Source organism: Trachurus japonicus, chromosome 9, assembly GCF_045865225.1.
Source record: "Trachurus japonicus isolate A0001 chromosome 9, Traja_1.0".
Classification (NCBI taxonomy): domain Eukaryota; kingdom Metazoa; phylum Chordata; class Actinopteri; order Carangiformes; family Carangidae; genus Trachurus; species Trachurus japonicus.
Window position 1 is genome coordinate 35,146,397 of NC_140915.1, and position 25,530 is coordinate 35,171,926.

General features: G+C 40.9%; 1 protein-coding gene and 1 long non-coding RNA gene across 2 annotated transcripts; one reads left to right on the top strand and one right to left on the bottom strand.

Annotated features, from left to right (window-relative positions):
• Positions 1-94: 94 nt before the first annotated feature.
• On the bottom strand, positions 95-21,895 carry LOC146982046 (leukocyte surface antigen CD53-like). The gene is made up of 7 exons (XM_085788229.1): positions 21,766-21,895; positions 20,456-20,644; positions 20,248-20,322; positions 18,993-19,103; positions 18,705-18,812; positions 1,859-1,942; positions 95-164 (listed from the first exon to the last, which is right to left on the bottom strand). Exons 1-7 carry the CDS (start codon positions 21,826-21,828, stop codon positions 96-98), a joined length of 699 nt encoding a protein of 232 aa, XP_085644355.1. The 5' UTR covers positions 21,829-21,895; the 3' UTR covers position 95.
• Positions 13,900-14,510, top strand: LOC146982047 (uncharacterized). Its single transcript, XR_015036661.1, has 3 exons — positions 13,900-14,009; positions 14,092-14,120; positions 14,224-14,510. It is a non-coding gene; the product is annotated as an uncharacterized LOC146982047 (long non-coding RNA).
• Positions 21,896-25,530: the final 3,635 nt, after the last annotated feature.

The following is a 25,530-nucleotide window of genomic DNA, read 5'->3' on the forward strand; positions in this document are numbered from 1 at the left end:
TGAGAAATTAATAAAAAGTTGACATAGGGAAACTGTTGACACGCTGGAAGTCACTGTAGATTGCAGACAGAGCTTTAAATCCTACTGTTTGTAGTTTACAGGTAACCTAATCCTTGTCTCCTGAAGTGGCAAAACAGAGGGATGGTGATGCACAGACAGACAAACTGTAAACAGAGAAAAATATATAGTGTCATATATAGCAACGTTCTGCAGACACAAAATACAAGAACATGTCAAAACCAAAAACTGACAAAGAATAAAGCACATGTTACAGGTAAGCAAATATACCAATGCTAGCTCCTATATACAGAACACAATTAGCACTAAAGCTGCTCTTAATAGTGATATTTCTATATCAACAATAGGGTCACATTATGAAGTGTAACTTTAAAATGGCCACTTATACTTAGAACTATCACTGTTAGCTATTATACTACACAGCATTGTAGCACCTTTAGCTTATTGTTGACTTTAACATAACACTATCTTTCTTTCTTTTTTTCACAAATCCTGGGAAATGGTTAGTTAATGTAATGCCAGGATTTTTTTTTTCTTTTTTTTCTTCTGGTGGGGGTATTTTCTAATTATATTGCCCTAATACTAACATGATGTTCTTGTTTAGATTGAACTACCTGTTAATTGGTTAATAAGAAATAATACATGCATACTATTTTGCCTATCCTTAATCGAGCTCTTGTGTTTCTGTTGCGACTTGCAAACTCCAATCACCAGCATGGAAAAAATTTGACAAAGTGAACCACCATGAAGCAAAGTGCAGACTGCTTTGGCACAAATCCACACTGACAGGTTAGGAGGAGGAGGTGAGCCATTTCAGCACACTAATTTGTTGTTGCTCAAAATCGCAAGGCTGATTTGTTAGTAAAGCAGTGGTCAAAAGATATTTGTATGCTAGGCTACTTTATAAAACTAAGTTTGGAGAAATGTTAGACTGTTAATGTGACGGCTGTCAAGACGCACTGATGAGCTGAGGTCCACAGCTCCTTTGTTACTGTTACTTTGTTTTTACAGTTTGATTAATGTGGAGCAAAGTGTGTGACCGACATTTTTTTTCTCCTACAAAGACAAAGAACATTTTCTGTGATGAAATATAATTGTTCTGTTGAATCTATTAATATACAAGCATGTAGTAGCCTTAAAGCAGTATTAGAATTAGAAGAAGGGGACACTATTGTATTGAATTGAAAAGAGGCCAATTAGCCAACACCGGTCTCTAATCAACATCATTTCAACTAGGGATGTCACGATTATAAATTTTCTTGGTACGATTATTCTCAGATAAATAATCATGATGTTAGGATTATCATGATTATTATGCATTAATTAATTTCACAACACTATGAATGTGTAAAATCAAATATAGTCAAAATATAATTACATTGGGCCTACTAATTGTTTACACAAAATATTTCAAGTAACTATTAATATATGACTAGTTATCAATCCCCCAGTGGAAGTGTTTGAAATATTCAGGTCATAAATTGTTAATTTAAGTTTATTTTAGTCGTTTTTTGTTTTGTTTTGTTGTTTTTTTAAAATACAAATGAGACGCTAACATTTCAATTCCTACCAATTCAGTGTTACGTTTTGACTTTTAACAGAGTTAAGACAATCCATTGAGAGTAGTAAGAGTTGAGTCAGAGTAAGAATAAGAGTAGACTTAGATTAGCTATTTACCAAGACACATGGTTCCAAGTTTTTTGTTGTTTTAAAAGGAACTCAATACTGAAACATCAGTCCTCAGACCTGAGCACAAAATCCTCTGTGTCACATCAGGTGTCTGATAAAACACCTTTTGAAACATTACCAACTGTACTGTATGAGGCTGAATGTACCGTACCTGTATGATAAACATTGTGACAACACCTGCTCCTGTGCTGAGATAGTTCCTGGCAAACCAGTCCCTCAGTTTATAGAGACAACCCTGAAAGACAGAATTTTCATGGTTATGTTTAATCTATGTTAAGCACATATTGAGTTAACATACAACTCATAAAAAGTTACAGAATATGGGATATTCAACTTTTGGATGAAATTTATTATATGGAAAATGTAAAAAGTTTCAGTATGGAATGGTCATTTCTTCATTTCAAACTACGTACGTATCTATATTAGCCTCATGATGTCAGAATGTGAACAGTATTGACAGTTTCGATACAAACTGTTATTGACGCAGAGCATTGGTGGATTCATGGATCAGACACTTGTGATTTTGCAGTTATTCAACTTGTTAGAGAAAAACATGTTATACCGCAACGCAAGTACTGAAACATTCAACAGAAGGACGTGTGCATGAAGCTGAAGCGAGACAAAAGGTTTTCAAGACCACACATTTAAACTTGGCAACAGCTAGAAACACCTGTCAGAAAGTCAAAGACATTCAAATAAAAAGGAACATCTGTGTGTGTGTGTGTGTGTGTGTGTGTGTAATCCAGGACTGTGGTCACCCCACCTATTTAAGTATTGCCACATTGAGTGTTGCCACAGTGCACTTAAACAATGCTCCACTGCATTGTTCTCCAAGTAGAATATGAAGTTTGCATGATGTGATTCAGAGTCCTCATTTGTAAGTGCTTGAAGATCCACTTCACTAAAGTGATCGCCAGGCACGAGAGGCAATAATTCAAAATGTCAACTCATGTGTCGAGAACCGTACACTAAAACCTTCAAAAATACCTGTCTTTGAGTTGCTGTCCCATCACAGTACTGTTAAAATACTTCCCTTTAGTGTACCTTGCCTGATACAGTTAGACATGCCACATCAGTAGCCATGTTAAAAAACGCATGTGTGAGTTTCAGTGTGTATGTAACAGTGGGCGGCGCTAGTCTCGTGCCAGTAATCCCAAACATGAACACAGGAATTGCCGTAACGGAGAAATCATAGAAGAAACCATGGAGATTAAAAGTGCACACAACATTAGCTTGTTCTTAGTTTTGAGAAGACATTTTCGACATTTTGGAAAACAAAGCTTGGCAGCAAAATGATGGCTCCGGCTGAACTGATGGTCGTGTTGTCTGCTCTCGGGCTTGTTATTGCCCGAGGACGTTGCAGGAGGGAAAAAGTAAGGAGACTGCACCGTTTGTTTACTGTGGTCACTTCTGCCCCTCCCACACACCGCGCTGATTCGTTTAGGGCACCGCCAATCAGAATCGCCATAGCTAGCACACAGCCAGAGTACCCGACGAGTCTACTCTCCCGACGCCCGATGCTCCCTGACTGAGCATGTCGAATCGGGCCCAACGAGACCCAACAGCTTCCGCACCTCCCCGACGCAGATGAACACACCAAACAGACGCGGACCCGACTCTCCCCGATGCCCGACTGTCGGGCCGGTGTGTTCCTGGCTTAGCTTTGTATACCATTGAGTCTGCCTTGTGCATGAAATGCACTTTCTAAATAAAGTTGAATTGAATTGAATTGAATTTAGATCTTACATAAAATACTGGAACAAGGAAGCAACAAAAGAAACATACACATGTATATGTCTCCGAACATGTGTTGATTCACTTCTGCACATACTGTATCTGTAATGTCGATGACAATGAATTTGTGATTTGCAACACTGACAATTGCACAACTACCTTTGAAAGTCATCTTCCTCATTCGATATCAAACTCCTTCCTTATGAGGAGGTACACCTCTCCTGAAGAAGGCTTAGGGCATTTGCTTTCTTGATCAAAGGTGTGAGAACACAGAACAACAGAGAAACACCATGGCAGAGCTCAAGTGGCCTAAATGGATCAAAGTGTATTTATGTGTGCTGGTGGGACTTCACTTCACAGGTAAAGACACATAACAGAATACATTCTGATGATCTATAGAGAAACTTGAGGATTACTTTACTATCACTTTATTACTGTGAGTATGTTGTTTGACGTTAACAGAGTTTAATGTTATCTTAAATCAAGGACAAGATGCATTTATACTGTACGTTGTATTTTTACATCACTCACTGTAAAGACAGTCCAGCAAAAACTGCAGTAATTTGTAGGACTTCTGTGGGATGGGATTAAATTTGATTATCAATCCCTTGATTCATATATTAACTTTATTTATCTTCTTATGGGATTAGGATGAGACAGTTATGTGTTAGAGGGCAGATGATGGGACTGGTACTCCATGTTATGGGTCCTCTATGGTATGGAAGCCTATCTGCACCTTTATTCAAATGGCAATTTATTTTGCAAAATGGCAGTTTATGTACAATATTGTCAATCAACTGGAAAATGTATTGCATATTTAATTGTCAGTTGCCAAGCTTCTTGAAATTGCATGAATAAATCCCACATTGAACTGCCATTTTGCAAAATGAATTGCCATTTGAATAATATAATTTTGTTCTTAAGTCTTACTTACAAAGTTTTTACGAAGATTGTAACATTCATGAATGTTTTCTTATAAATGTGCGTAAGTTTGCTCCTGAGTGTAAGAGAGCTGACAGTTGTGCAAAATAATTGATAATTGTGTTTTCTTCTGTTCTGCAGTTGTATAATATTATATGATTTGAATTAGAATAATTTTCTTATCATTTAGTATGTTTTTAGTAATTATTTTACAAATCATTTTGGTCTCTTAAAAAAACACTAAAGACACTTAATTCATATCAATTATGTTTACTGGTAACCAGCTCAAATCAGTCTGGACCAGCCTGTCCCCTCCACTGCTCTGCATCTCTCTTCTTTGTTTGCCAATACTTTCTTTAACCTCAGATTTGAGATATTTTCTTTACTTCGTCAGCCGGCGCTCTTCTTCAACATTCAGTGATACAACATTAGGTGAATGACTCACAGCATTGCATGCATCTTTATTTTCTGTTAATTTGCATCCACTACTGACACTACTTAATATAACTAAATATAAATATAAAAATATAAAATAAATATAACCTCTTTTTTTGTTTCACTTCTTGTAGCATACTTCCACTCCACTACTAAAGTTCTTCTTACATTTGCAGTTCAGTGCTCCCTCTGCAGATATTTATTTGAGCATTTCAACTGCCCTTTTACGGGTATTGATGGGGCAGTTACCTATGCTATATGAGGAGGTGGCATCCATCAATGTAAGAACACAGCTGCGAACAATTCGGCGGTTTAAGAACACGATGAATCTGACAGAGTTTTCTAAAGAAAGAATGACTTAAGAAAGAATCTAAGAAGATTCGTAAGAACATATTGGTAGAAGAGGCCCAATATTCCCTCAGTAGTTAATTTAAAGGGACATTGTGTAGGAATTTACTCCCATCTGGCGTTGTGGTTGTATATCGCAAGCAACTCAATCGTATTTTTCATGCTGCATTCACGTGAAATTGGGCAGACGGCAGACGGACGACAGCCGCTGCACGTAACGGCATAAACAAGCCTTTATTGTAAACAAGTGGTCCATCAGCACGAGGCAAAACAATACACGTGACAATATGTTGTCATGGCGATGTCGTATTGTTTACCTGACCCACGTTTTACCGGCTTTCTCTGACTTCTGTGACTAAAATGACATCTGGTTTGTTACCGACGGTCGTCTGCCTGACTGCATGTGAATGCAGCATCAGTGTAACGCTCCATTCCTCCTCACTGCGTTACCGCGGTGACTTTTCACAGACGCCACCTCGACCTGAGCCGACAGCTCCGGTGTCTCCGCTGAGTTTCCATGGTTTCCTACCGTCACGCTGCCACTGAACGTAAAAACATTTACATGTACATTTCTGAGAGATTTGAGGTTGCTCCCTACATAGAAACTGTCTCTAAGCCATCATCCTTTTTCCGGCTGATCAGCATTCTTCCAATTAGTTGCAATCAATCTTTTCGCATTCAAACACTTGTTCTTATTTGTTTATTATATTTGGACCATGACCCCTTATCCATGTAATTCACATAACCCTAACCCTAATTTCCCCAAGAGATTGTGTTACACCTTTCCAAAAAAGATATTATTTTTGGACAAACCCAGACCATGTGGTAAAATGTGCCTTTTCCATATTTCTTTCTCCTCTTCACAACAGCTGCTGCAGCACAACCTCTCTATTTCACTGTGAGAGAGGGGAAAGGAGTCACTCTGCCTTGTCGCACGAACAGAGATGAGTTTGATAATTGTGGCGGTACGACCTGGACCTTCAATGAGCCAGGAGGCCTCTCTGTAGATCTGATTAAACAGGGGAGATTAATGTATCCCAACAAAGGTCCCAACCCAAAATCAATCCAACTTACACCAAGGTGTGCTCTGGTTCTACTGGAGGTCAGAGCTGAGGCTGCCGGCCGCTACATCTGCAAGCAGTCTGACAAATCGAGACGACCGCAAGCTCCGCCTCCACGTCTTCATCTGTCTCTTGTTACCGGTGAGTATTTACTTTGCACTGTCTTAGGCCTACTGTAAAATCATTATGACTATCGCAACTATGATATAGCTGAGCCGCCTCATGCTGTCTTTCTCTCATTGGTCTGCCTTCACCAGTGGCTGAACAGAAGCACAAAGATATGACCAGCTTGTCCTGCTCGGTGGTCCCATTGGAACGGTGTCAACACAGAGTGCAGTGGCTGTATGACTATAGAAAGGGGGGTAACCTCGACATGGAACAGATATATGAAAAATGCAAGACCACAGTGTTATTTAACACCTCTCATCTTCAACACAAGTCAAAGTATAAGGAGTCCTTTGTCTGCTTTGTGACATATGCAGACAATAAGGAACTGCAGATCAACTTTGCCCCCCAGTCCTTAGAAGAGGGAACAGGTATGTTTCTATAATCACAAGAGACTGTCTTTGTCTGCCGTTGAAACATTTACACAATCTCTCATCATTTGTTGTCTTTCTACTCCACATCCAGCTGTGGCAAACAGATATGAGACTACAACTCAACAAAGTAGAGACGTCACGTCTTACACAGCTCACTGTCCACTATTTGCATGTTGTGTAATCTATTTTATTCTAATCTCTTCACTAAGTATTATCTGACATATAAGTCAGGTTAGAAAATTTAATTTGTACCTGTACAACTAGATTCAATGTTTCAAAAGTGAAGATGTTAAAAGGACTACCAACAGTAGGTGTGTTTGTAGATTCATATGCTGTAATACCTAAAGAAAGTCATCATACCCGGCCAAAACCTTAAGCCAGGAACACACCGGCCCGACAGTCGGGCGGCGGGTCTCGTCGGGGAGAGTCGGACGGCATTGGGTCCGCGTCTGTTTGGTGTGTTCATCTGCGTCGGGGAGCCACGGAAGCAGTTGGGTCTCGTCGGGCCCAACTCAACATGCTCAATCAGGGGGCCTCGGACGTCAGGAGAGTAGACTCGTCGGGTACTCTGATTGGCTGTGTGCTAGCTATGGCAATTCTGATTGGCCCTGCCCTAAGCGAATCAGCGCGGTGTGTGGGAGGGGTGGAAGTGACCATAGTAAATAAATGGTGTCCTAGCCTGCCCTACAGTAAAAATGGCACACAAAATAAAAAGAGGAGTAAAGCAATACATTAAGCGGCAATATTAGCATCGAAGATGTTCAATCAAACCCACATAGTTTGAAACAACATTCAAAACACACACAGCCAGTGTCACAACTAAGCATATTAAGTCTGCTAGCTTAATGCTAATGTATAATGTAAAACACCATAGACGGGCTAACAGAAATTAGCATCGCTATCGCCATTTCGCGGCAACCGACAGCCATAGCAGTAAAGCTGCTAAAAACTGTTTTAATTCTGGCTTTAGCGCTGTTAACACGTCATCGTTTAATCCAGAGTCTGTGGTCAGTTTATAATGTTTGCTAGTAAGAACAAAAACACGCACATCCAAAAAAGCGTGAGGCTAGGTGCAGGTCCACAAAAGGAGACACAGGTAGAGAAAGAAGATGTCTGTCTGATGAAGGGCTGAGCCCGAAACGTTACCACTTGTTGTGTGACAATAAATTGTCACGGGAGCAATTGCTGGTGTGCGGTCTTCTTCTTTCTCTATAATGTTTGCTAGGAAATTTGCTCCAATGTTTGTTTTGCGAGTCTGTGGAAGCCGCGACCGTGGCAGCAGCTGTCACAAGGGCAGTAGCTGGTCTACTGAGCTGATCTGCTGGGGCCAACCTCCGTCATCATCCTGGGGGATCCCGCACGCTTTTAGAGGTTTACCCCTGGCTGGTTAAATTCTTTTTAGAAGATTAATGTTGGTCTCATTGATGAAATTTAACAACTGTGGCAGCCGCGTTAGTTTGTTTGAATGAAAAATGAGCAGGGCTGCCTCTGGGCTACGTACTGAAATCACCACATTTATGTAAATAAATAAATGTTTTACAATGAACCGATCAGTCTAATAAATTTTATTTTGTTAAGTCCTATGGGAGTGTCGCCACTAGGGATGCAAACAATTAATCGACTATCGATTAATTGTCGATAAGAATTTAATCGATTAAATTAAATTACTTGCAATTAATCGTTCCTTTTCAATGGGAGTTTTACTGTGAAATGTAAACAAGCAAAGCCGACATAATGTAGCAGATCTCTGTGTAAACGTGTGCAGCGCTGCGCACTGCAGCACACAAGGGAGAGAGGGAGAGGAGGTGAAAAGAGACAACACTGTTACCTGTTGTAGCTATACGGGACTCAGGCTGTACCATCGCTAACACACAGACGACCGGTGAGTAACGAGTCAAAAAGCCGCCGACACGGAGCTGCCTGAGGAGTTGTAATGCAGCCTGAACGCAGCTCAAACTGACCCAGTGCCTCAGCACGGCGGACAAGCTTTGATAAACACACCGGATCCGCGCTGGTTTACAGTATCCTACCGTAGTTTAGCCGGTCGCTACCGGAGCTTAATTTAAAAAAAAAAAAAGAAAAGAAAAAAAAAGCGCTCGTTGCGGTGCCGCGGAGAACAGCGCGTGTGTCCAAGCTGTGTTGGTTTATGTAACTTGAGGGGACAAATGAACCACATGTTTATTGTCATGCATTGCTGACCTGGGCATTGTTTCTCAATAAATTAGAAAACCCTTTCCTATCATTCCCCTTTTCCCTGCATGGTTGAAGGAGACTGGCTCGCATCCACGCTCCCACTCCCTCCTGCGCCGACATGTCACCTTAAGTCACAACCAGTACGGGTGTGTGGACACAATATTGTTGTCAGCGCGACAGCGCCTCATCACCGCTGGTGTTAAAAGGCTCCGTTCTATCTGCAGTCAGGTTAAAGCGCACATCCGCTGTGTTGGTAAACAAATAATCCCTCTATATCAACGGAGGCAGCCGTGCTTGATCAGCTTGGGTTGGAGGTGGTGTGAGTGCGGGCCAGCGGGGGACAGGGGGGGGGATTCGGGCTTCAGCACGGTACGGAACAACTGGCCCGTGTGAGTGCGTCCTTATTTGTGGCCGCTGCAGCGCCACACGGGCTTTGCCTTTCAGCAATCAAGCGCTGTTTTCGTCTTTGTTAATAACAATAACAGCAACAGCTGTCGGCAGCTGAGATCGCTGTGCCGTCACCATAGAAACGCAAGACGCATTACGGCTCATTCGCAAAATACCTTTCAATGGAAACACCCGCAAATGGCAATTGCACTTTTTCGAAGTTTCAGAAATATCGCTTTTATTTTGCGAAAATCTGTAATGGAAACGCAGCTCTCTCACCTCATCTCATCTCATTATGATAGGACTTCAACCTCAGAGCTCTCTGTCCCAAATAACGTGCTACTTAAACATTTTCATTGTGCTGTGCTCTTAAAATAAATTAACAAATACTAGTGTAAAGTCCATAAGGAATTTTCCCCTTAAATTTAGGTTCTCAGGAAAATCGCCGCTTATCAATTAATCGATCATCGATCGATAAGGTCTATCAACTATCGATTAATGAATTACTCGATAATTTGCATCCCTAGTCGCCACTCTGTTATATGAATCGCTCTGGTCGGCAGTAGTCGGGGCGGTGTGTTTCACTGCTTCCTTTCTTCCGACTGTGGCCGACGAGAGGCGACAGACTCGTCGGACAAAGGCCGTCGGGGCGGTGTGTGGGGGCCTTTAACCTTTTGTCCTTGACCTTTTCTGAAAAACGTGCCATGCTCAGTTTTGTTTAAAGGAATAGTTCACCAAAAAATTAAATTCAGTCATTGTCGACTCACCCTCATGCTGATGAATACTCCAGAGTAGTTTTTTATTCCTCAAAGTGCATATTTTTGGACAAGCCCAGACCATGTGGTAAAATGTGCCTTTTCCATGTTTCCTTCTCCTCTTCACTACAGCTGCTGCAGCACAACCTGTCTATTTCACTGTGAGACAGGGGGATGGAGTCACTCTGCCTTGTCAAACAAACAGAGAGGAGTTTGATAATTGTGGCGGTACGACCTGGACCTTCAATGAGCCAGGAGGCCTCTCTGTAGATCTGATTAAACAGGGGAGATTCATATATCCCAACAAAGGTCCCAACCCAAAATCAATCCAACTTACACCAAGGTGTGCTCTGGTTCTACTGGAGGTCAGAGCTGAGGCTGCTGGCCGCTACATCTGCAAGCAGTCTGACAAATCACGACGACCGCAAGCTCCACCTCAGCATCTTCTTCTGTCTGTTGTTAGCGGTGAGTATTTACTTCGCACTATGTCTTATACTGTAAAAACATTATGACTATCGCAATTATGATGAAGCTGAGCCGCCTCATTCTGTCTTTCTCTCACTGGTCCGCCTTCACCAGTGGCTGAACAGAAGCACAAAGATATGACCAGCTTGTCCTGCTCGGTGGTCAGTGTTGCCACAGTTACCTTGAAAAAGTAATCTGCTTACTGATTACTCCTTTAAAAAGTAATTTAGTTACTTTACTGATTACTTGATTTTAAAAATAACTAAGTTAGATTGAAAATTACTTCATTAGTTACATTCAGCAGCTGCTGCACACCCCCCGCCAGCTCAACATTAAAATGACAACCATGTTTAAGGGCAGCATTTCCTCCACAGCAAACTCATTTTAGTTCAGGGGCGAATTTGATCTCAAGTGGGCCGGACCAGTAAAATAATAGCATGATAACCTATAAATAAAAAGAACCTTTGACTTTTCCCTTTGTTTAAGTAGGCTACATTATAAAGATATTTCTACAGTTAATGAACTATCCTTTTACAAAACATGTTATGAACAACCTGACATGTATTGATAAAAATATGTGCAATTTCAAATTTTCACACTTGGCAATTCATCCTGAGGGCCTGATTGGACCCTCTGCCGGGCCAGTTTTGGCCCACGGGCCACATGTTTGACACCCCTGCTCTACAGCATAGGCTACTGCCAGACCAACTCCTGTCCCTCACTTACTGGTTTTGCACCAAAGTCCAGCTTTTTGGTGATCGCTGATCACTGCCACTCGAGCATTTCTAAAGGGCACGCCGTGCAGCGAACGGCGGCGCTGAATCCGGTGGAAATCCCCATTCCCCAATAACACTTTGTCGCCATCACAGAGTGTGAACCTTGATATTGTCATCTTTAGCTGACACAAACTCAAAATAGTGACTGTATTTCCAGCTAGAAACGTGTATCTCTCTCCTCTTTTCATTGCTGTTTACGTTTGTGTCGCTGGCTGCTTGACACGTGAGTTGTCCTCATGCTGAAAACGTGACTTGTCGCGGATGGGCGTCACTCCCCGAGATGCAAGAAGAAAGCAGAAATAAGCTATATCTTTTTTTATCTTTTTACTAAGGAAAATGACAAAAAATAGTAACGCACTGTGACTTAAATAAATAACTTTAATCTGATTACTGGTTTGGAGATAGTAATGCATAGATTACTCGTTACTAGAAAAAGTGGTCACATTAGAGTAATGCATTACTAAGTAGCGCGTTACAGCCATCACTGTCGGTGGTCCCATTGGAACGGTGTCAACACAGAGTGCAAGTCAAAGTATAAGGAGTCCTTTGTCTGCTTTGTGACATATACAGACAATAAGGAACTGCAGATCACCTTCGCCCCCCCGTCCTTCGAAGAGGGAACAACAGGTATGATTCTATAATGGTTTCTCATTCAAAAGAGACTGTCTTTGTCTGCTGTTGAAACATTTACACAATCTCTCATCATTTGTTGTCTTTCTACTCCACATCCAGCTGTGGCAAAAAGATATGAGACTACAACTCAACAAGGTAGAGACGTCACGTCTTACACAGCTCTCTGTCCACTATTTGCATGTTGTGTAATCTCTTTTATTCTAATCTCTTCACTAAGTATTATCTGACATAAATCAGGTTAGAAAATTCAATTTGTACCTGTACAACTAGATTCAATGTTAAAGATGTTAAAAGGACTACCAACAGTAGGTGTGTTTGTAGTTTCATATGCTGTAATACCTATAGAAAGTCATCATACCCGGCCAAAACCTTAACCTTTTATCCTTGACCTTTTCTGAAAAACGTGCCACACTCAGTCTTGTTTAAAGGAATAGTTCACCAAAAAATGAAATTCAGTCATTGTCAACTCACTCACCCTCATACTGATGAGTACTCCAGAGTAGTTTTTTATTCCTCAAAGTGCTTCTCAAGTGTCCTGAAGGGATATGTAGTCCAGAGTTTACTCAAAACTATGTCATTTAGGATATTTTTACAGCCTAAACAGTCCTGTATTGAATTTGCCTGGCATTCACGTGATGCACATGTGCATCATGCCCAACACAAACAGGTCCATAAAACTACACAAAAACCGTGAAATATTCCTCCACACTGCTTGTCCGCAGCAATCCAAGTGTCCTGAAGGGATATAGTCCAGAGTTTACCCAAAACAACATCATTTAGGCAAGCCCGGTCATGTCCGCATGCATCGCCTGAACACAAGAGCAAATTCAATACAGGAATGTTTAGGCTGTAAAAATGTCCTAAATGACATTGTTTCGGGTAAACTCCCTTCAGGACACTTGGATTGCAGCGGACGAGCAGTGTGGAGGAATATTACAAGGTTTTTGTGTAGTTTTTTGGACGGTTTTGTGTCGGGCCCTATTACTCTCATATAAAGATTTTGTTGGACTACGAACCGTCCTCCCGGGTCTCCAGACGCACCTCGAGGAATAAAAAACTACTCCGGAGTATTCATCAGCATAAGGGTGAGTCAATAATTACTGAATTAATTTTTTTGGTGAACTATTCCTTTAAGCTGTTCAGAAACAACACCTGGATGATTCTGTTGCCACGTGGAAATAGATTTTATGCTCAGATGAGACCGAGATTGAACTTTTCTATCGAACTCCAAGTGCCATGTTTAGCGAAACCCATACACAGCACGCCATCCAGCACACACCATAACTATAGTAACGGCATGGTGGTGGAAACATCATGTTGTGGGGATGTTTCTCTTCAGCATGGACTGGGCAGCTGGTCAGGATTGAAGGGAGAATGGATGCTGCTAAGTAAATACAACCACATTATTGAGGAAAATCTGGGTCCCTCTGTTAGACAGCTGAAGATGGGCAGGTCATTCACCTTCCAACAATGATCCAAAAAGAACAATGCAGTGGCTTAAGTACAGAAAGGTGAATGTCTTTGAGTGGCCAAGTCCAAGACTTAAATCCAGTAGAAAATCTGCTATCCCCACCCACCACAGAACTCTTCAAGGAAGAATGGGTAAATATTCCCAAATAGGTGCAATGCTAGAAGAGACTGATGGCTGTAATTGAAGCATAAGGTGGATCTATGAAGTATAACATCAGGGGACTGATGATTTCTTCCAACCTTGTTATTCTAGGTTTTTTATTTTCTTTTTTTTTTTACATTTTCATTCATTCTTAGAACTTTCACCATTTTCTTCATTAGCTTGAGGTTGCAAGGATAAATTCGTAAAATTAACCTGGAAAAAGTTTATTTTTAATGAAATTTCGTGACAGACTTTGTTGTCTCCACAGCTGATTTTTAAACCTTTAATCTTCCTTAATGTAAAAGAACACGGTCTTGCTCATATCATCTCCGCAGCTCCGCCTCCTACACTTAACTCTGCTCTGACCTCCATCATGTTGGTGATGCGTATAGCTGAAGTCATCCTCATCACTGTCATCATTGTTCTCATCATCAGAGCTAAAGGTGAGACGATTAACTCGTAAGGCTCATTAACACCAACTGTGAATTTAGAAGTTAAGTTGTTGTCCTGTGCTTTATTTTCCAGTGAATCAGAAACCTACTGATGACAAAACTGTGAGTGCAAAACCAAAAAGCATCGTCACTTTAAAAGGCTGCTGCTAACTGTTCACGTTGCTGTGATTCATGGCTGCTAATGTCCTTGCTTGTGTCTGTCCAGGGCCCAGAAACAGTAGCAACAGAGATGCGTTCAGGTCCAGTGGCCCGTCAGGTAAAGATGAACTGATGGTGCTTTCAGGTGAAGCTGTGTTAAAGGGGAACTATGCAAGATTTTTACCTTAATCAAACAAATGTGTTCTGGCCATTACTTATTAAAGGCATTTTTATTTTTACATCAAGATGAGTGCCTTGGCTACTTTTTTCTGTTTCTTTGCACTAATCTAGCCCATAACCAAAGAGCACCATCTTAGCAAGAGAAGTTCTTTGTTTCTAGGCAGCACTCCTACTCTTTGGCTTTTTTCAAGTAATTGTGATGATTAAATGACTTGTTAAAGGGAGAATGGAGCATCCCTGCCTTCTACTTAAAGGTTCATGAGGCAAGATTTGTGAAGAAATGCACATGCGTTTTAAGTTTTTTACTGCTAATGGGCGATGAAGCGTTCAAAACCAAAAAGAATGAGCCCACTCGCGCATCTCTCCGTTGCCTTGAACAGGCTGTGTGCTGCATAATGTGCTGCAATTCTGGGTCCGAATTTCCCGCGCTGTCCGCGGATGTGACGTCAAATGACGCTGCATGCGCGTCCTTGACAGCTTTCCACCGCTTGCGACCAGCGGCGGTCGGCGGATGTCTTGCAGCCTGAACAGTTATGTGAGCAGCAAGTAGAGAAATAACGTCACTTTCTTAAATTTTAATATTTTTTCATGCGTGAAGGGGCAGTTTAGATTCCCAATCTGTTGTCAGTTTATCCAAATAACGTCTCTAAGTAGATTTGCTCCGACATTTTTCGGAGGAGTGCAGAGCCACACACGAGCGGCAGCAGCGGCTCGTCACAGAGGCTGCAGCCGGGGAGCTGAGCTCATCGGCCGGGCAACAGCTGTCCTCCTCCCAGGGAAGAAAACGAGCCGAGTAACTTCCCCACAGGTTTTTAGAGGTTTTCTGCCGGCTGGTTGAATTGTTTTTAGGAGATAAATGCTGGTCTCATTGATGAAATCTAACAATTGTGGCAGTCGCATTAGTTCATTTGAATGAAAAGTGGAGCTTCAGGTGTGTGTGAGCAGCGCAGCCTTGGGGCTCTGTACGTACAAAAATCACCATTTAGGCTACTTCAATAAATAAATAAATAGTTTTACAATGAGCCGATTGATTCATCCGTGGTCAGTTTATCCAAACAACGGCTGTAAGGAAATTCTCCGACGTGTTCGGAGGAGTGCAGAGCCACTAGAGCAGCCGAGCGGCAGCAGCGGCTCATAGCGGCGGCGGCGGCGGCCGGTGCTGACCTGATGCCTGGGTGGTCAACCTCCCGGTGTCGCAGTAAATTGAGCACTGTACAATGAGCGCGGCATGGCGCATTTACTGTTTATTAACAGCCAAGCGCGACGTCTGTGTGTGTATGTGTGTGTGGTGAGAGAGACAGCAGGTAGAGAGTGTCACTGTCACATCATAAGCTGCACTGCTGTGGACAGTTGATGCGCGCTCCCGCACCAGCTTGGCTGATGGCTGCAGTAACCCTGACGGCCGTTACGGCCGTTGTATCGCTAATGAGTTTTATTCCTTGATCTTGCCTCAAGCTCCTTTAACATCTCTTTGCTGTAAACATTGTAAGATCAGGGAGGGGGACTTAGCTGTGAGTTTTTATATATAATAGTGAAAATATGCACTCAAACTGTAGGGGGAGCACCATACAGTAGAGAAAATTGACCAAAACAGTGAAAAAGCAACTGGAATTGCATAATTCCCCTTTAAGTGTCACCACCACATCAACAGTCAGCTGGGAGGGAAATCTGGGAAATTTGCTCTGGGATCAAATTCATTCAGAATCCCCACTGTGTTGTGTTGCTGTTTTTTTTACAGGTGCAGAATAATGGAGATGAACCTTACTCAACAGTCACACAATACTATGTCAACTCTTCTGTCACACTCCACTGATCAACGACTTCACAACAGCATCAGCTCACCCCAAAACCAAAATCACTTGCTCATGTCTGTCTGGCTTCACCACTCACCATAATTTCTTTTGTCAGTCCGGAGTGAAATGTTTTGAGTGCTGATCTTTGCCAAATTTGCCAACACAGCAACCCCCCCCCCGCCCCCCAGAAGACTCATGATTTTAAAAAGTACAATAAAATATTCAATAAACGGAGGAAATACTGTATTTCATACAAATGTGCAAATACGCAATGTGCAAATCCAATGAAGTGCTATTGCTTCCACTAAAATGCGTGTGCCATTATTGAAGTGCATTCATACATTAAAGCAGATATCAGTGGCACGGCCGTTTCGGCTAATGCTGTGTTCAAGGCAGGCTTTTGAAACCGTAAGTTACAGCTTCAAGTCACAACTACGACTTGGTAGCGTTCCAGGTAACCCGTAGCTCGTGTTTTTACCGTCCTGTTGTCTGTGAAAGTTCCCTATAACGGCCACTCGTAACTTCCGACCCGTGAACTCGTACCAGATCGAACTGGTATGACTTCACAGGAAGGAAAAACACAAAGTACGAGTTTCCTTGAACGCACCATGAGTTAGCAGCCCCCGCCCTTGTCAGGCATCAATTGGTCCTCGTGCTACGTCACCACATTCACGCGCATCCCTTGGCTGCACACACAGCCCTTCATGCCGTTCTCTCTCCTCATTGGATAACACTTGTATCCCACAAGGAAAATTTTCTCCTCGGGTTACAGCAGAGCAGAGTGACGGAGAGACTCGTGTTTAGGCTGAAATACTTCATGTAAGTGATTGCTGACGGAAAATAGGACTATTTAGGACTTATATTAACAAAAACATTCCACTGATATCTGCTTTAACACTAGAACCGCCGTGAGGTCATTTTGACCTCTCTCGCTTCTTAAAATGCACGTAACTCTGTTTGTGTAAAAACCCTATGTCTCCCAGTCGGTGACTTTTCCTAAAAGTGTGTTCTACATCATCTTATGCGTTTTCACGATTCTAGTATAAAAGATAACGAAAAAAAGAGTGATTTTACCTAGAACCGCCAAGAGGTCATTTTGACCTCCATTCATTCTAATGCAAAAATGGTAAATGGACTGCATTTATATAGCCATATATATTATATAGCCAGCCAGACACACAGTTCAAAACACTTTATGGTAATGCTTCACATTCATATACATACACATACTTTACCAAAAATAACAGTAGTCGTTGCTAGGCAACCAATATAGACGACTCTTTATTTTTCTATTTTTCGAACAGTGTGTGTATATAAAAATGTATAAAACTGATTTTCCAATCATTGCAATCTGGGCTAAAGAATGTCCATTTAGTCACTCAGTTTGTCAGTTAGTTAGTTAGATAGTTAGTTATTTAGTTAGCTAGTCATTTTGACCTCATCCCACAACACAACACAAGTTCAGATATTAGAAAGTTGTCAAACAGTTAAAACAGGTGTCAGACAGATAACAAATGAACATTACTCATAAACATTGAACATAACAATGACAGTCCCCTGCTCTCATAAGAAAGTGACATGAATTCAGAAATTTGTAACAATTTTGAAAATTTTTATATACACACACTGTTCGAAAAATAGAAAAATAAAGAGTCGTCTATATTGGTTGCCTAGCAACGACTATTGTTATTTTTTGTAAAGTATGTGTATGTATATGAATGTGAAGCATTACTATAAAGTGTTTTGAGTTGTGTGTCTGGCTGCTTATATAATATATATGGCTATATAAATGTCCATTTACCATTTTTGCATTAGAATGAATGGAGGTCAAAATGACCTCTTGGCGGTTCTAGGAGTACATGGAATGTTGGCGGTTCTAGTGTTAAAGGTCCATTGTGTAATAATTAGCAAGATTTATTGGCAAAATCTGATGATACTACCCATGGATATATTTGTATAAGTGTATAATGTCTATAAAATAAAATTTGTTTGGTTTTTGTAGCCTTATAATTATTCTTTTATATCTACATATAGCAAGGGTCTTGCTTTAAAGAGTGTCGCCATCTTGTGCCGCCATGTTTGTACGGCAGCCCGAATGGAAAATCCGGCCAACGAGAGAGCACGATTTGTGGGTTTCAGGTTCATAAATAGTGTTAGCAAAACAGAGGAAAAGCGATCGGACCGGATCATTTAAAGGAAGCACATTGGCCAATGCCAGTGTAGAGGTCCATGTAAGATATAACAGAGATGACACTGTGCTCTGTAGACTGGTGCTGGAGGTTGTCTGGCCTGCAGCTCCAACACAACACATAATTACAGATAGACACCTTTGTTTACTATGTACAAGAACTTTCATAAACCAAGGAGCAGCACCAGTAAAATATCACATTGAAATCTGAACATGCATTATTCTGACTGAGTTCTAAGCAGCTACCTCAGGTTTCTTTTTTTTTACTTTCCCTCAACAGACACAGCCCAGCTGCAGTTCAGACAGAATTAAGAAAACTAGAACACAATCATCCTCTACTCATTGATAAATAATTAAAAAACAAACAGAGTTGTTTGGTCTAGTCACCTCTGGCCAGTTGGTGTGGTCGATGCTGTTGCAGGGGTCTTTGTCACAACAGGAGATTGGGACGTTTCCCTGCCAGTCGGCCTCACCATTAACACCACAGCACTGAAACTGTACAAAAAAACTAATTTAATGGAATCAACAACTTATTTGGACAGGGAGAAATTAAGGACTTAAAATCAACATGAACGTATGTAACATAACACCTGTCAAAGTATGAAAACTAGTGTAATAGAAATATAAAACACAATAAAAAAATTAGCAATTTGATACAGTTAGGGGATCACTTACCAGGTACTGGACAGCATCAAAGTCATCTCTGATGGTCTTGTTTCCCTCTGGACTGGACCCTCTGTAAATCTCCAAGCTTCGCATCAGGTCCCTCTCAAAGTAAGTGTCAATCTGCACCACAGAGGGACAAGCTGCATCACCTGCAATATACTGCCGCCTGCTGGTCGTACAAGACAATGGCTGCACTAACTTCATTAAAGTCCCCCTCCAATGACCCTTTTTGGTTATTTTAAAGCATTCTGTGGTCTTTAAATTGTGTTTATGAAGTTTTTAGCCAAAATCACAAAGCCTTTGCCACCCCCCTCGCACACAAAACACAATCACACACAGCAACGCACACAGACACATGCACACAGAAAGGTTGATAGCTCCTCAATGTCAGTGCTTAAAGACATTGTTGGTCTGATTAGCTCTGTCTTGACCTTAACTCATTGAGTGCCAAAAACATAATTCTACGTTTTTTTTTTTTGACATTTTCTTTGTTAAATTACGAAAACAGACACTCTAACACACCTTATGTGTGAATTTGAGAACTCTATGATGAACAGAACTGAAATAGATGACGATCAAAAACTGATGAAAACTCACGATATGGACATTTTTATCATAATTCGGCTTTTGATGGTTGCTGCATTGGGTTGAATCAGTGGCGCATGCAACCCTCTGTGCCAAACATTTGCTGAATAAAACAGCCCATATCTTTAAATCTACTGTTACGGCTTGGTACCACTAGTTAGCGAACACGTTCAGCTTCAATCCTGATGTCATTTGTGTGCGTTTTTATGCAAAATATCTGAGAAAAAAAGAGTTTGACTGGAGCACAGCCGCTCCACCTTCACCCGCTTGGGATTGCTCAGGAACAAAGGCATGTAGAAATAAATGGTTTGTCCCCATTTGAAGCAGAAAGTAATGAGCCATAGTATGTGTCCATAGCTATAATATAGAATACCCTATGGCTCTACAAAAATCGTCAACAATGGTCTAAATTGCTGGCACCACGATTAAAGCTTTGGAAAACAGCGTGACACTCAATGAGTTAAGGTCGTGAGTTTGATTCCCATGTTGACAGAGATGGTGCCCTAAGCGGCAAACCCTGTGGCAGTAAGGGTTTCAGCAAAAAAAAAAAAATATATATATATATATACATATGTGACACCCCTGACTGAGAATGTTAATTTAATTTAATTTAATTAACACAAAGTATCAAGTCTTTTATTACAAACCATTATAAGTGCAAATGTTGATACTCTCCTACCTCTCTGCTGTAGACCAGGAACACACAGGCCATGGCCAGCTCCACCAGCATCAGAATAAACAGCAGCACGAAAAACTGAAATCAGAGCCAATCAGGTTCTACCATGAGTCAGCCTGTACATTTAAATAAACAAAATGTGGGTAAGATGATGTTTCAGTATGATCTATATATTATCTGAATCATAATAAAAGTCCTGCTTCACACTCACAGTGATGAGCATGCAGCGGTTCTCCCTCCAGCCTCCCAACATTCCCAAATAACACACACAGGTAACAATGGTGCCCGTGACGACCAGAGTGTTGGCGGGGTAGATGGGCCAGAAGCTGGTGACGAGGGAGGCGAACTTGGAGTGCATCATCTGGAATATTCCAAAGGCCACCACGAACGCGCCGCACAGCTGCAGCGCACACGAGACAGACAAAAGACACCATGCATGCATCATTTGATCAAAGTTCACAATAGTTTTCCTTTAAACCTCTCACATGGTTTTGTATCAGTTGCTCTTAGTTGATTATTTCCCCTAAAAAAAAGTCAAAAAATGTGTTGTGACATTGTGCTTTTCTTATTTCTTTCATCCTTTAATGGTATGGTATGTAAAGAGGTCAAAACAACAGACAGACATTGTGCTGAGGACACTTTCATCATTAACTTAGGTTTGATTTTTATTTTCTTTTATCAGGCCGGCCTACTTCTGCTTAAAGGAATAGTTCACCAAAAAAATGTCAGTGTTAAGTCTTTATTGATTCACCCTCATGCTGATGAATACTCCGGAGTAGTTTTTTATTCCTCAAAGTGCATCTGGAGATCCGGGAGGCCGGTTCGTAGTCCAACGAAAACTTTATATGAGGGTCAAAAGCGCCTGACATCAAAAAGTCCATAAAACTACACAAAAAACATGTAATATTCCTTCATACTGCTCGTCCACTGCAATCCAAGTGTGACTGAGTTTACTCGAAACTATGCCAAATGACGTTGTTTCAAGTAAACTCTGGACTATATCCCTTCAGGACACTTGGATTGCAGTGGACGAGCAGTGTGGAGGAATATTACATGGTTCTTGTGTAGTTTTATGGACTTTTTGTGTCGGGCCCTATTACTCTCATTCAAAATTTTCGTAGGACTAGGAACCCCCCTCCCGGGTCTCCAGATGCACTTTGGGAACTATTCCGGAGTATTCATCAGCATGAGGGTGAGTCAATAATGACTGAATGAATTACATTTTGTGGTGAACTATTCCTTTAAGTAAAGGATATGGCTACTTTTTGTCACCACTGTTGATTATCAAATACATATCAAATACATACAGTACCATGCAACGGTTTTAGGCAGGTGTGAAAAAATGCTGTAAAGTAAGAATGCTTATCCATCATGGAATACCATCAGGAAGGCATATGATTGGCTCCAAATGTATTCTCGTCAACCCCAAACATACAGCCAGTGTCATTAAGGATCAAACATCACAGCTCTTTTCATCATCTCTAAACAGCCCTGTTCAGATCGGCTGGTTTCGAGACTTACCCAGCAGAGGAAGTTGAGATGTACCATCATAGCTTTCCAGCAGTTTACCCAGGAGCGATTCATCCTTCCTGATAATGTCCCACCACCTGTGACACCTGGAAGAAGAGCAGACAAGCGTCAGCGTGGAGGAAGACTTCCTTAAATACTGTACCTGTGAGGGAGCAGCTCGTCTCCACGGCCCGGTGTTTACAGCACACCACTGTTTGATGTCACAACACTCAGCCACCAGGCACAATGGACACTTGTGACCTATCCAGACTGCAGTTAATCATTGTTACCTGCTCTTATCTCCCTTTGTTGCAAGTTAGTGCCTAAATATCCAACAGCAGCATTTATTTTTATCTTAACATATATCCATTCATCATTCTGGGTTTCTTTCTTCTTTTTTTCCATGGGCACATGATGTCACAATAAACTTTGAGTTTTTTTTTTTTTTTTCTAAATATGACTATACTTGCTTTTCATTATCAATCACCTTAATTACTATGGTGTGTCATTTTAAAGTGATTTCATTCTGAATGTTCATAATATTTGTGTTTGGTTTTTCACATATGAATCATGTCTTTACATTTAATCTAAATATCCATTATAAATTCACAGTGTAATTACATAGAAGAAGTGACATCAGACATCAGAGGGCTTACCTTAACTGCACTGTATCCAGCTATTATTCCAGTGGCTGCTGTCACGAGCAGTGTTGTGATGTTGTTCCTACCGTTCTCAGTGTTAACTGATGACAGACAGGTATGAGGAAGATCACCTGTCCTCTTCCAGGCAGTAAGAAACAACACTGAGGAGGAGGGACGGTCCACGTTTGGCACCATGAGCTGCTGCTGAGTCAGTGTCAGAAAACAAATATTATAGATCAATCCATCATGACTTTATCTGACACCTTTACTTCCTCTGGTTGAACACACACAAGGGGTTGAATTGATTTGTTAATAATTTCTAAAAACATGTTTGGATTTTTTTTTATTTTAATCAAATCAAAAACACATTTAACCCACCTGAGTTTCCCAAAGTGCTGTGCGTAACTAACTACATGACATGTTATCTGTGTATTAGACAGAGACTGAGATAGACAGAGAACTGTTTGGAATTAAAACAGAATGAAATATTAGTGACAGTCAAAAGCCAAAGAAAACAAGCAGCTTTTAAGTTAGCTGTAAAAACTAGGGGGAGGGGCCTGGAGTAACAAGTGTAATGCTGATGTCTGTCTTCCTGGTACCAGTTGCCAGACTGTTACTGGTGTTTGTAGACTGTGTCCATGAGGTGTGGACACTTAAAGGAATAGTTCACCAAAAAATGAAATTCAGTCATTAGTGACTCACCCTCATGCTGATGAATACTCCGGAGTCGTTTTCCTCAAAGTGCATCTGGAGACCTGGCAGGCCGGTTCGTAGTCCAACGAAAACTTTATATGAGAGTAATAGTGCCCGACACAAAAACTTCCATAAAACTACACAAAAATAATTTATTGTTCCTCCATACTCTTCGTCCGCTGCAATCCAAGTGTCCTGAAGGGATATAGTCCCAAGTTTACCCGAAACAACGTCATTTAGGCAAGCCTGGTCAGAGAGCGTGCACCAGGCAAATTCAATACAGGACTGTTCAGGCTGTAAAAATGTCCTAAATGACGTTGTTTGGAGTAGTAAACTCTGGACTATATCCCTTCAGGACACTTGGATTGCAGTGGACGAGCAGTGTGGGGGAATGTTAAATGGTTTCTGTGTAGTTTAATGGACATTTTTGTGTTGGGCCCTATTACTCTCATATAAAGTTTACGTTGGACTACGAACCGGCCTCCCAGGTCTCCAGATGCACTTTGAGGAATAAAAAACTACTCCAGAGTATTCATCAGCATGAGGGTGAGTCAATAATGACTGAATTTCATTTTTTGGTGAACTATTCCTTTAAGATTCATCTGTGAAATAGTAATTGCAAGGAAAACATGGGTTTTAACATCATGATGCATTAATTTTAAAAAAAAGAAGTAGAGGAGAAAAATCCATTATCACGTTAGCTAAATCACGTAGAAACTTTTATTTAGAAAAAAAAAAAATCAAGACACAGGAGCAAGAAGAACAAATGTTCCTCACTTCATTTTTTTCAGTTTCTTCAGACAAAAGATTTGGATTAGCAAATTAAAATCAGAATTTGTTCGACATTAACATTTAAATAATTAACTACAGGCTCATGAATTTAACGATGAAGAAGGAAACACCCTGACATTTAGTAAAGAATAAAAATAAAAAAAAACCCTACTCAGACAAGTAAAGAAGAGAAATAACAGTAAACTTTTCAAACATCAAGATGCAGTTAACAGAGTAGTGACTCTAAGAATGGACACAGTGGTTTTTTAATTATGGCTAATGATAATAACTACTGATTGATTCAGCTATGACAGGATGCAAACACATTAAAATCTCCCTGATAGTTCACACTCCTACAGACGTCTCACTCTAACAAGGAAGTGGGTGCTACTTGATTCACTAAAAGGTTTGTTAATCAGTGCTAATCTGTCCTGCCCCGTTGCAGAGCTGCTGCTTTGTATCTATAATGACCTGGGACAGTCTAATTAATTCATGAATAGACTGAGTGTTGGTGCTGTTTCAGCCTGCTTGTTGTCTTGTGTGAACTCTTGTTTTAGGTTGCAGTTTTGTTTCCCCCCTTCTGCTGTGAACATGAGGTTTATTTACAATCCTAACACCTACACTACCAACTGGAGGTGAGAGAACTGCATTGTGGGTGATGCACACTGCAAAAACTCAAATATCTTACCAATAATATTTGTATAGTCAAAATGTCATTTCTAGTCACAACAAATCTCATTATACTTAAAATAAGAAACATCACATGAAAAGTAGCTTGTTTTTAGACAGTTTTTACATCTTTCAAGCATATTTTCACTTAAAATAAGTAGAAAAATCTGATAGTGGAGCATGTTTTTCTTCCTTATTACAAGCACAAAAAAACTTGCTTTCACTGGCAGATTTTTCTACTTATTTCAAGTGAATATTTGTTTGAAACAAGTGAAAATGATCTAAAAACAAGTTAATTTTTAGGTGATGAGTCTAATTTTAAGTGGAAAGAGGTTAGTTTTGACTAGAAATTATACATTTTGACAAGAAAAAGGACAAATATTCTTGGAAAGATTTTGAGTTTTTGCAGTGCAGAAGCCGGGGTTTTTTGACAAGGAAGAAAAATATGTGAAATAAGAATTGTTATTTTCCTCTTTAGCAGAATGAAACCCCACCAAATGAAGAGGTTGGTTCAGTGACCACAGGTCCTGGGTCCAGAGGGAGGAGACCTGGACAAGTAACAGTTCAGCAGCTGAGTGAAAATTAAAATGAATAAAAAGGGATGAATAACGTGGAGCTGCTTCAGTGTCAGGGTTCTGCTTTTGTTCATTCTGGCTCAGTGTCACACAGTCGTGGTTTAACTAGAAGCCCTGGAAGCAGCACTTGCAATGTTTGTGCTATGTGAATGTAACACACAATGGTTCTCCTGCTATGACAAAAAGTCCTGTGTGTACAACCCTGTGTGTCCAGTAGATACGTCTGTGTCACATCTCTGAGTCAGTCTGCACTGGAGCAGACACACACACACACACACACAGTGAGAGAAGGACGCATTAAGAGGACATTAAAGGGCGAGTTCAACATTTTGGCAAACTGGCCCATTGCCATAATCCCTATAGTCTTAGCAGTAGGTCGGTGCAAGCTATTTTTAGAACGGCGGAGCAGAGCCGTGAGCTGCTCAGAG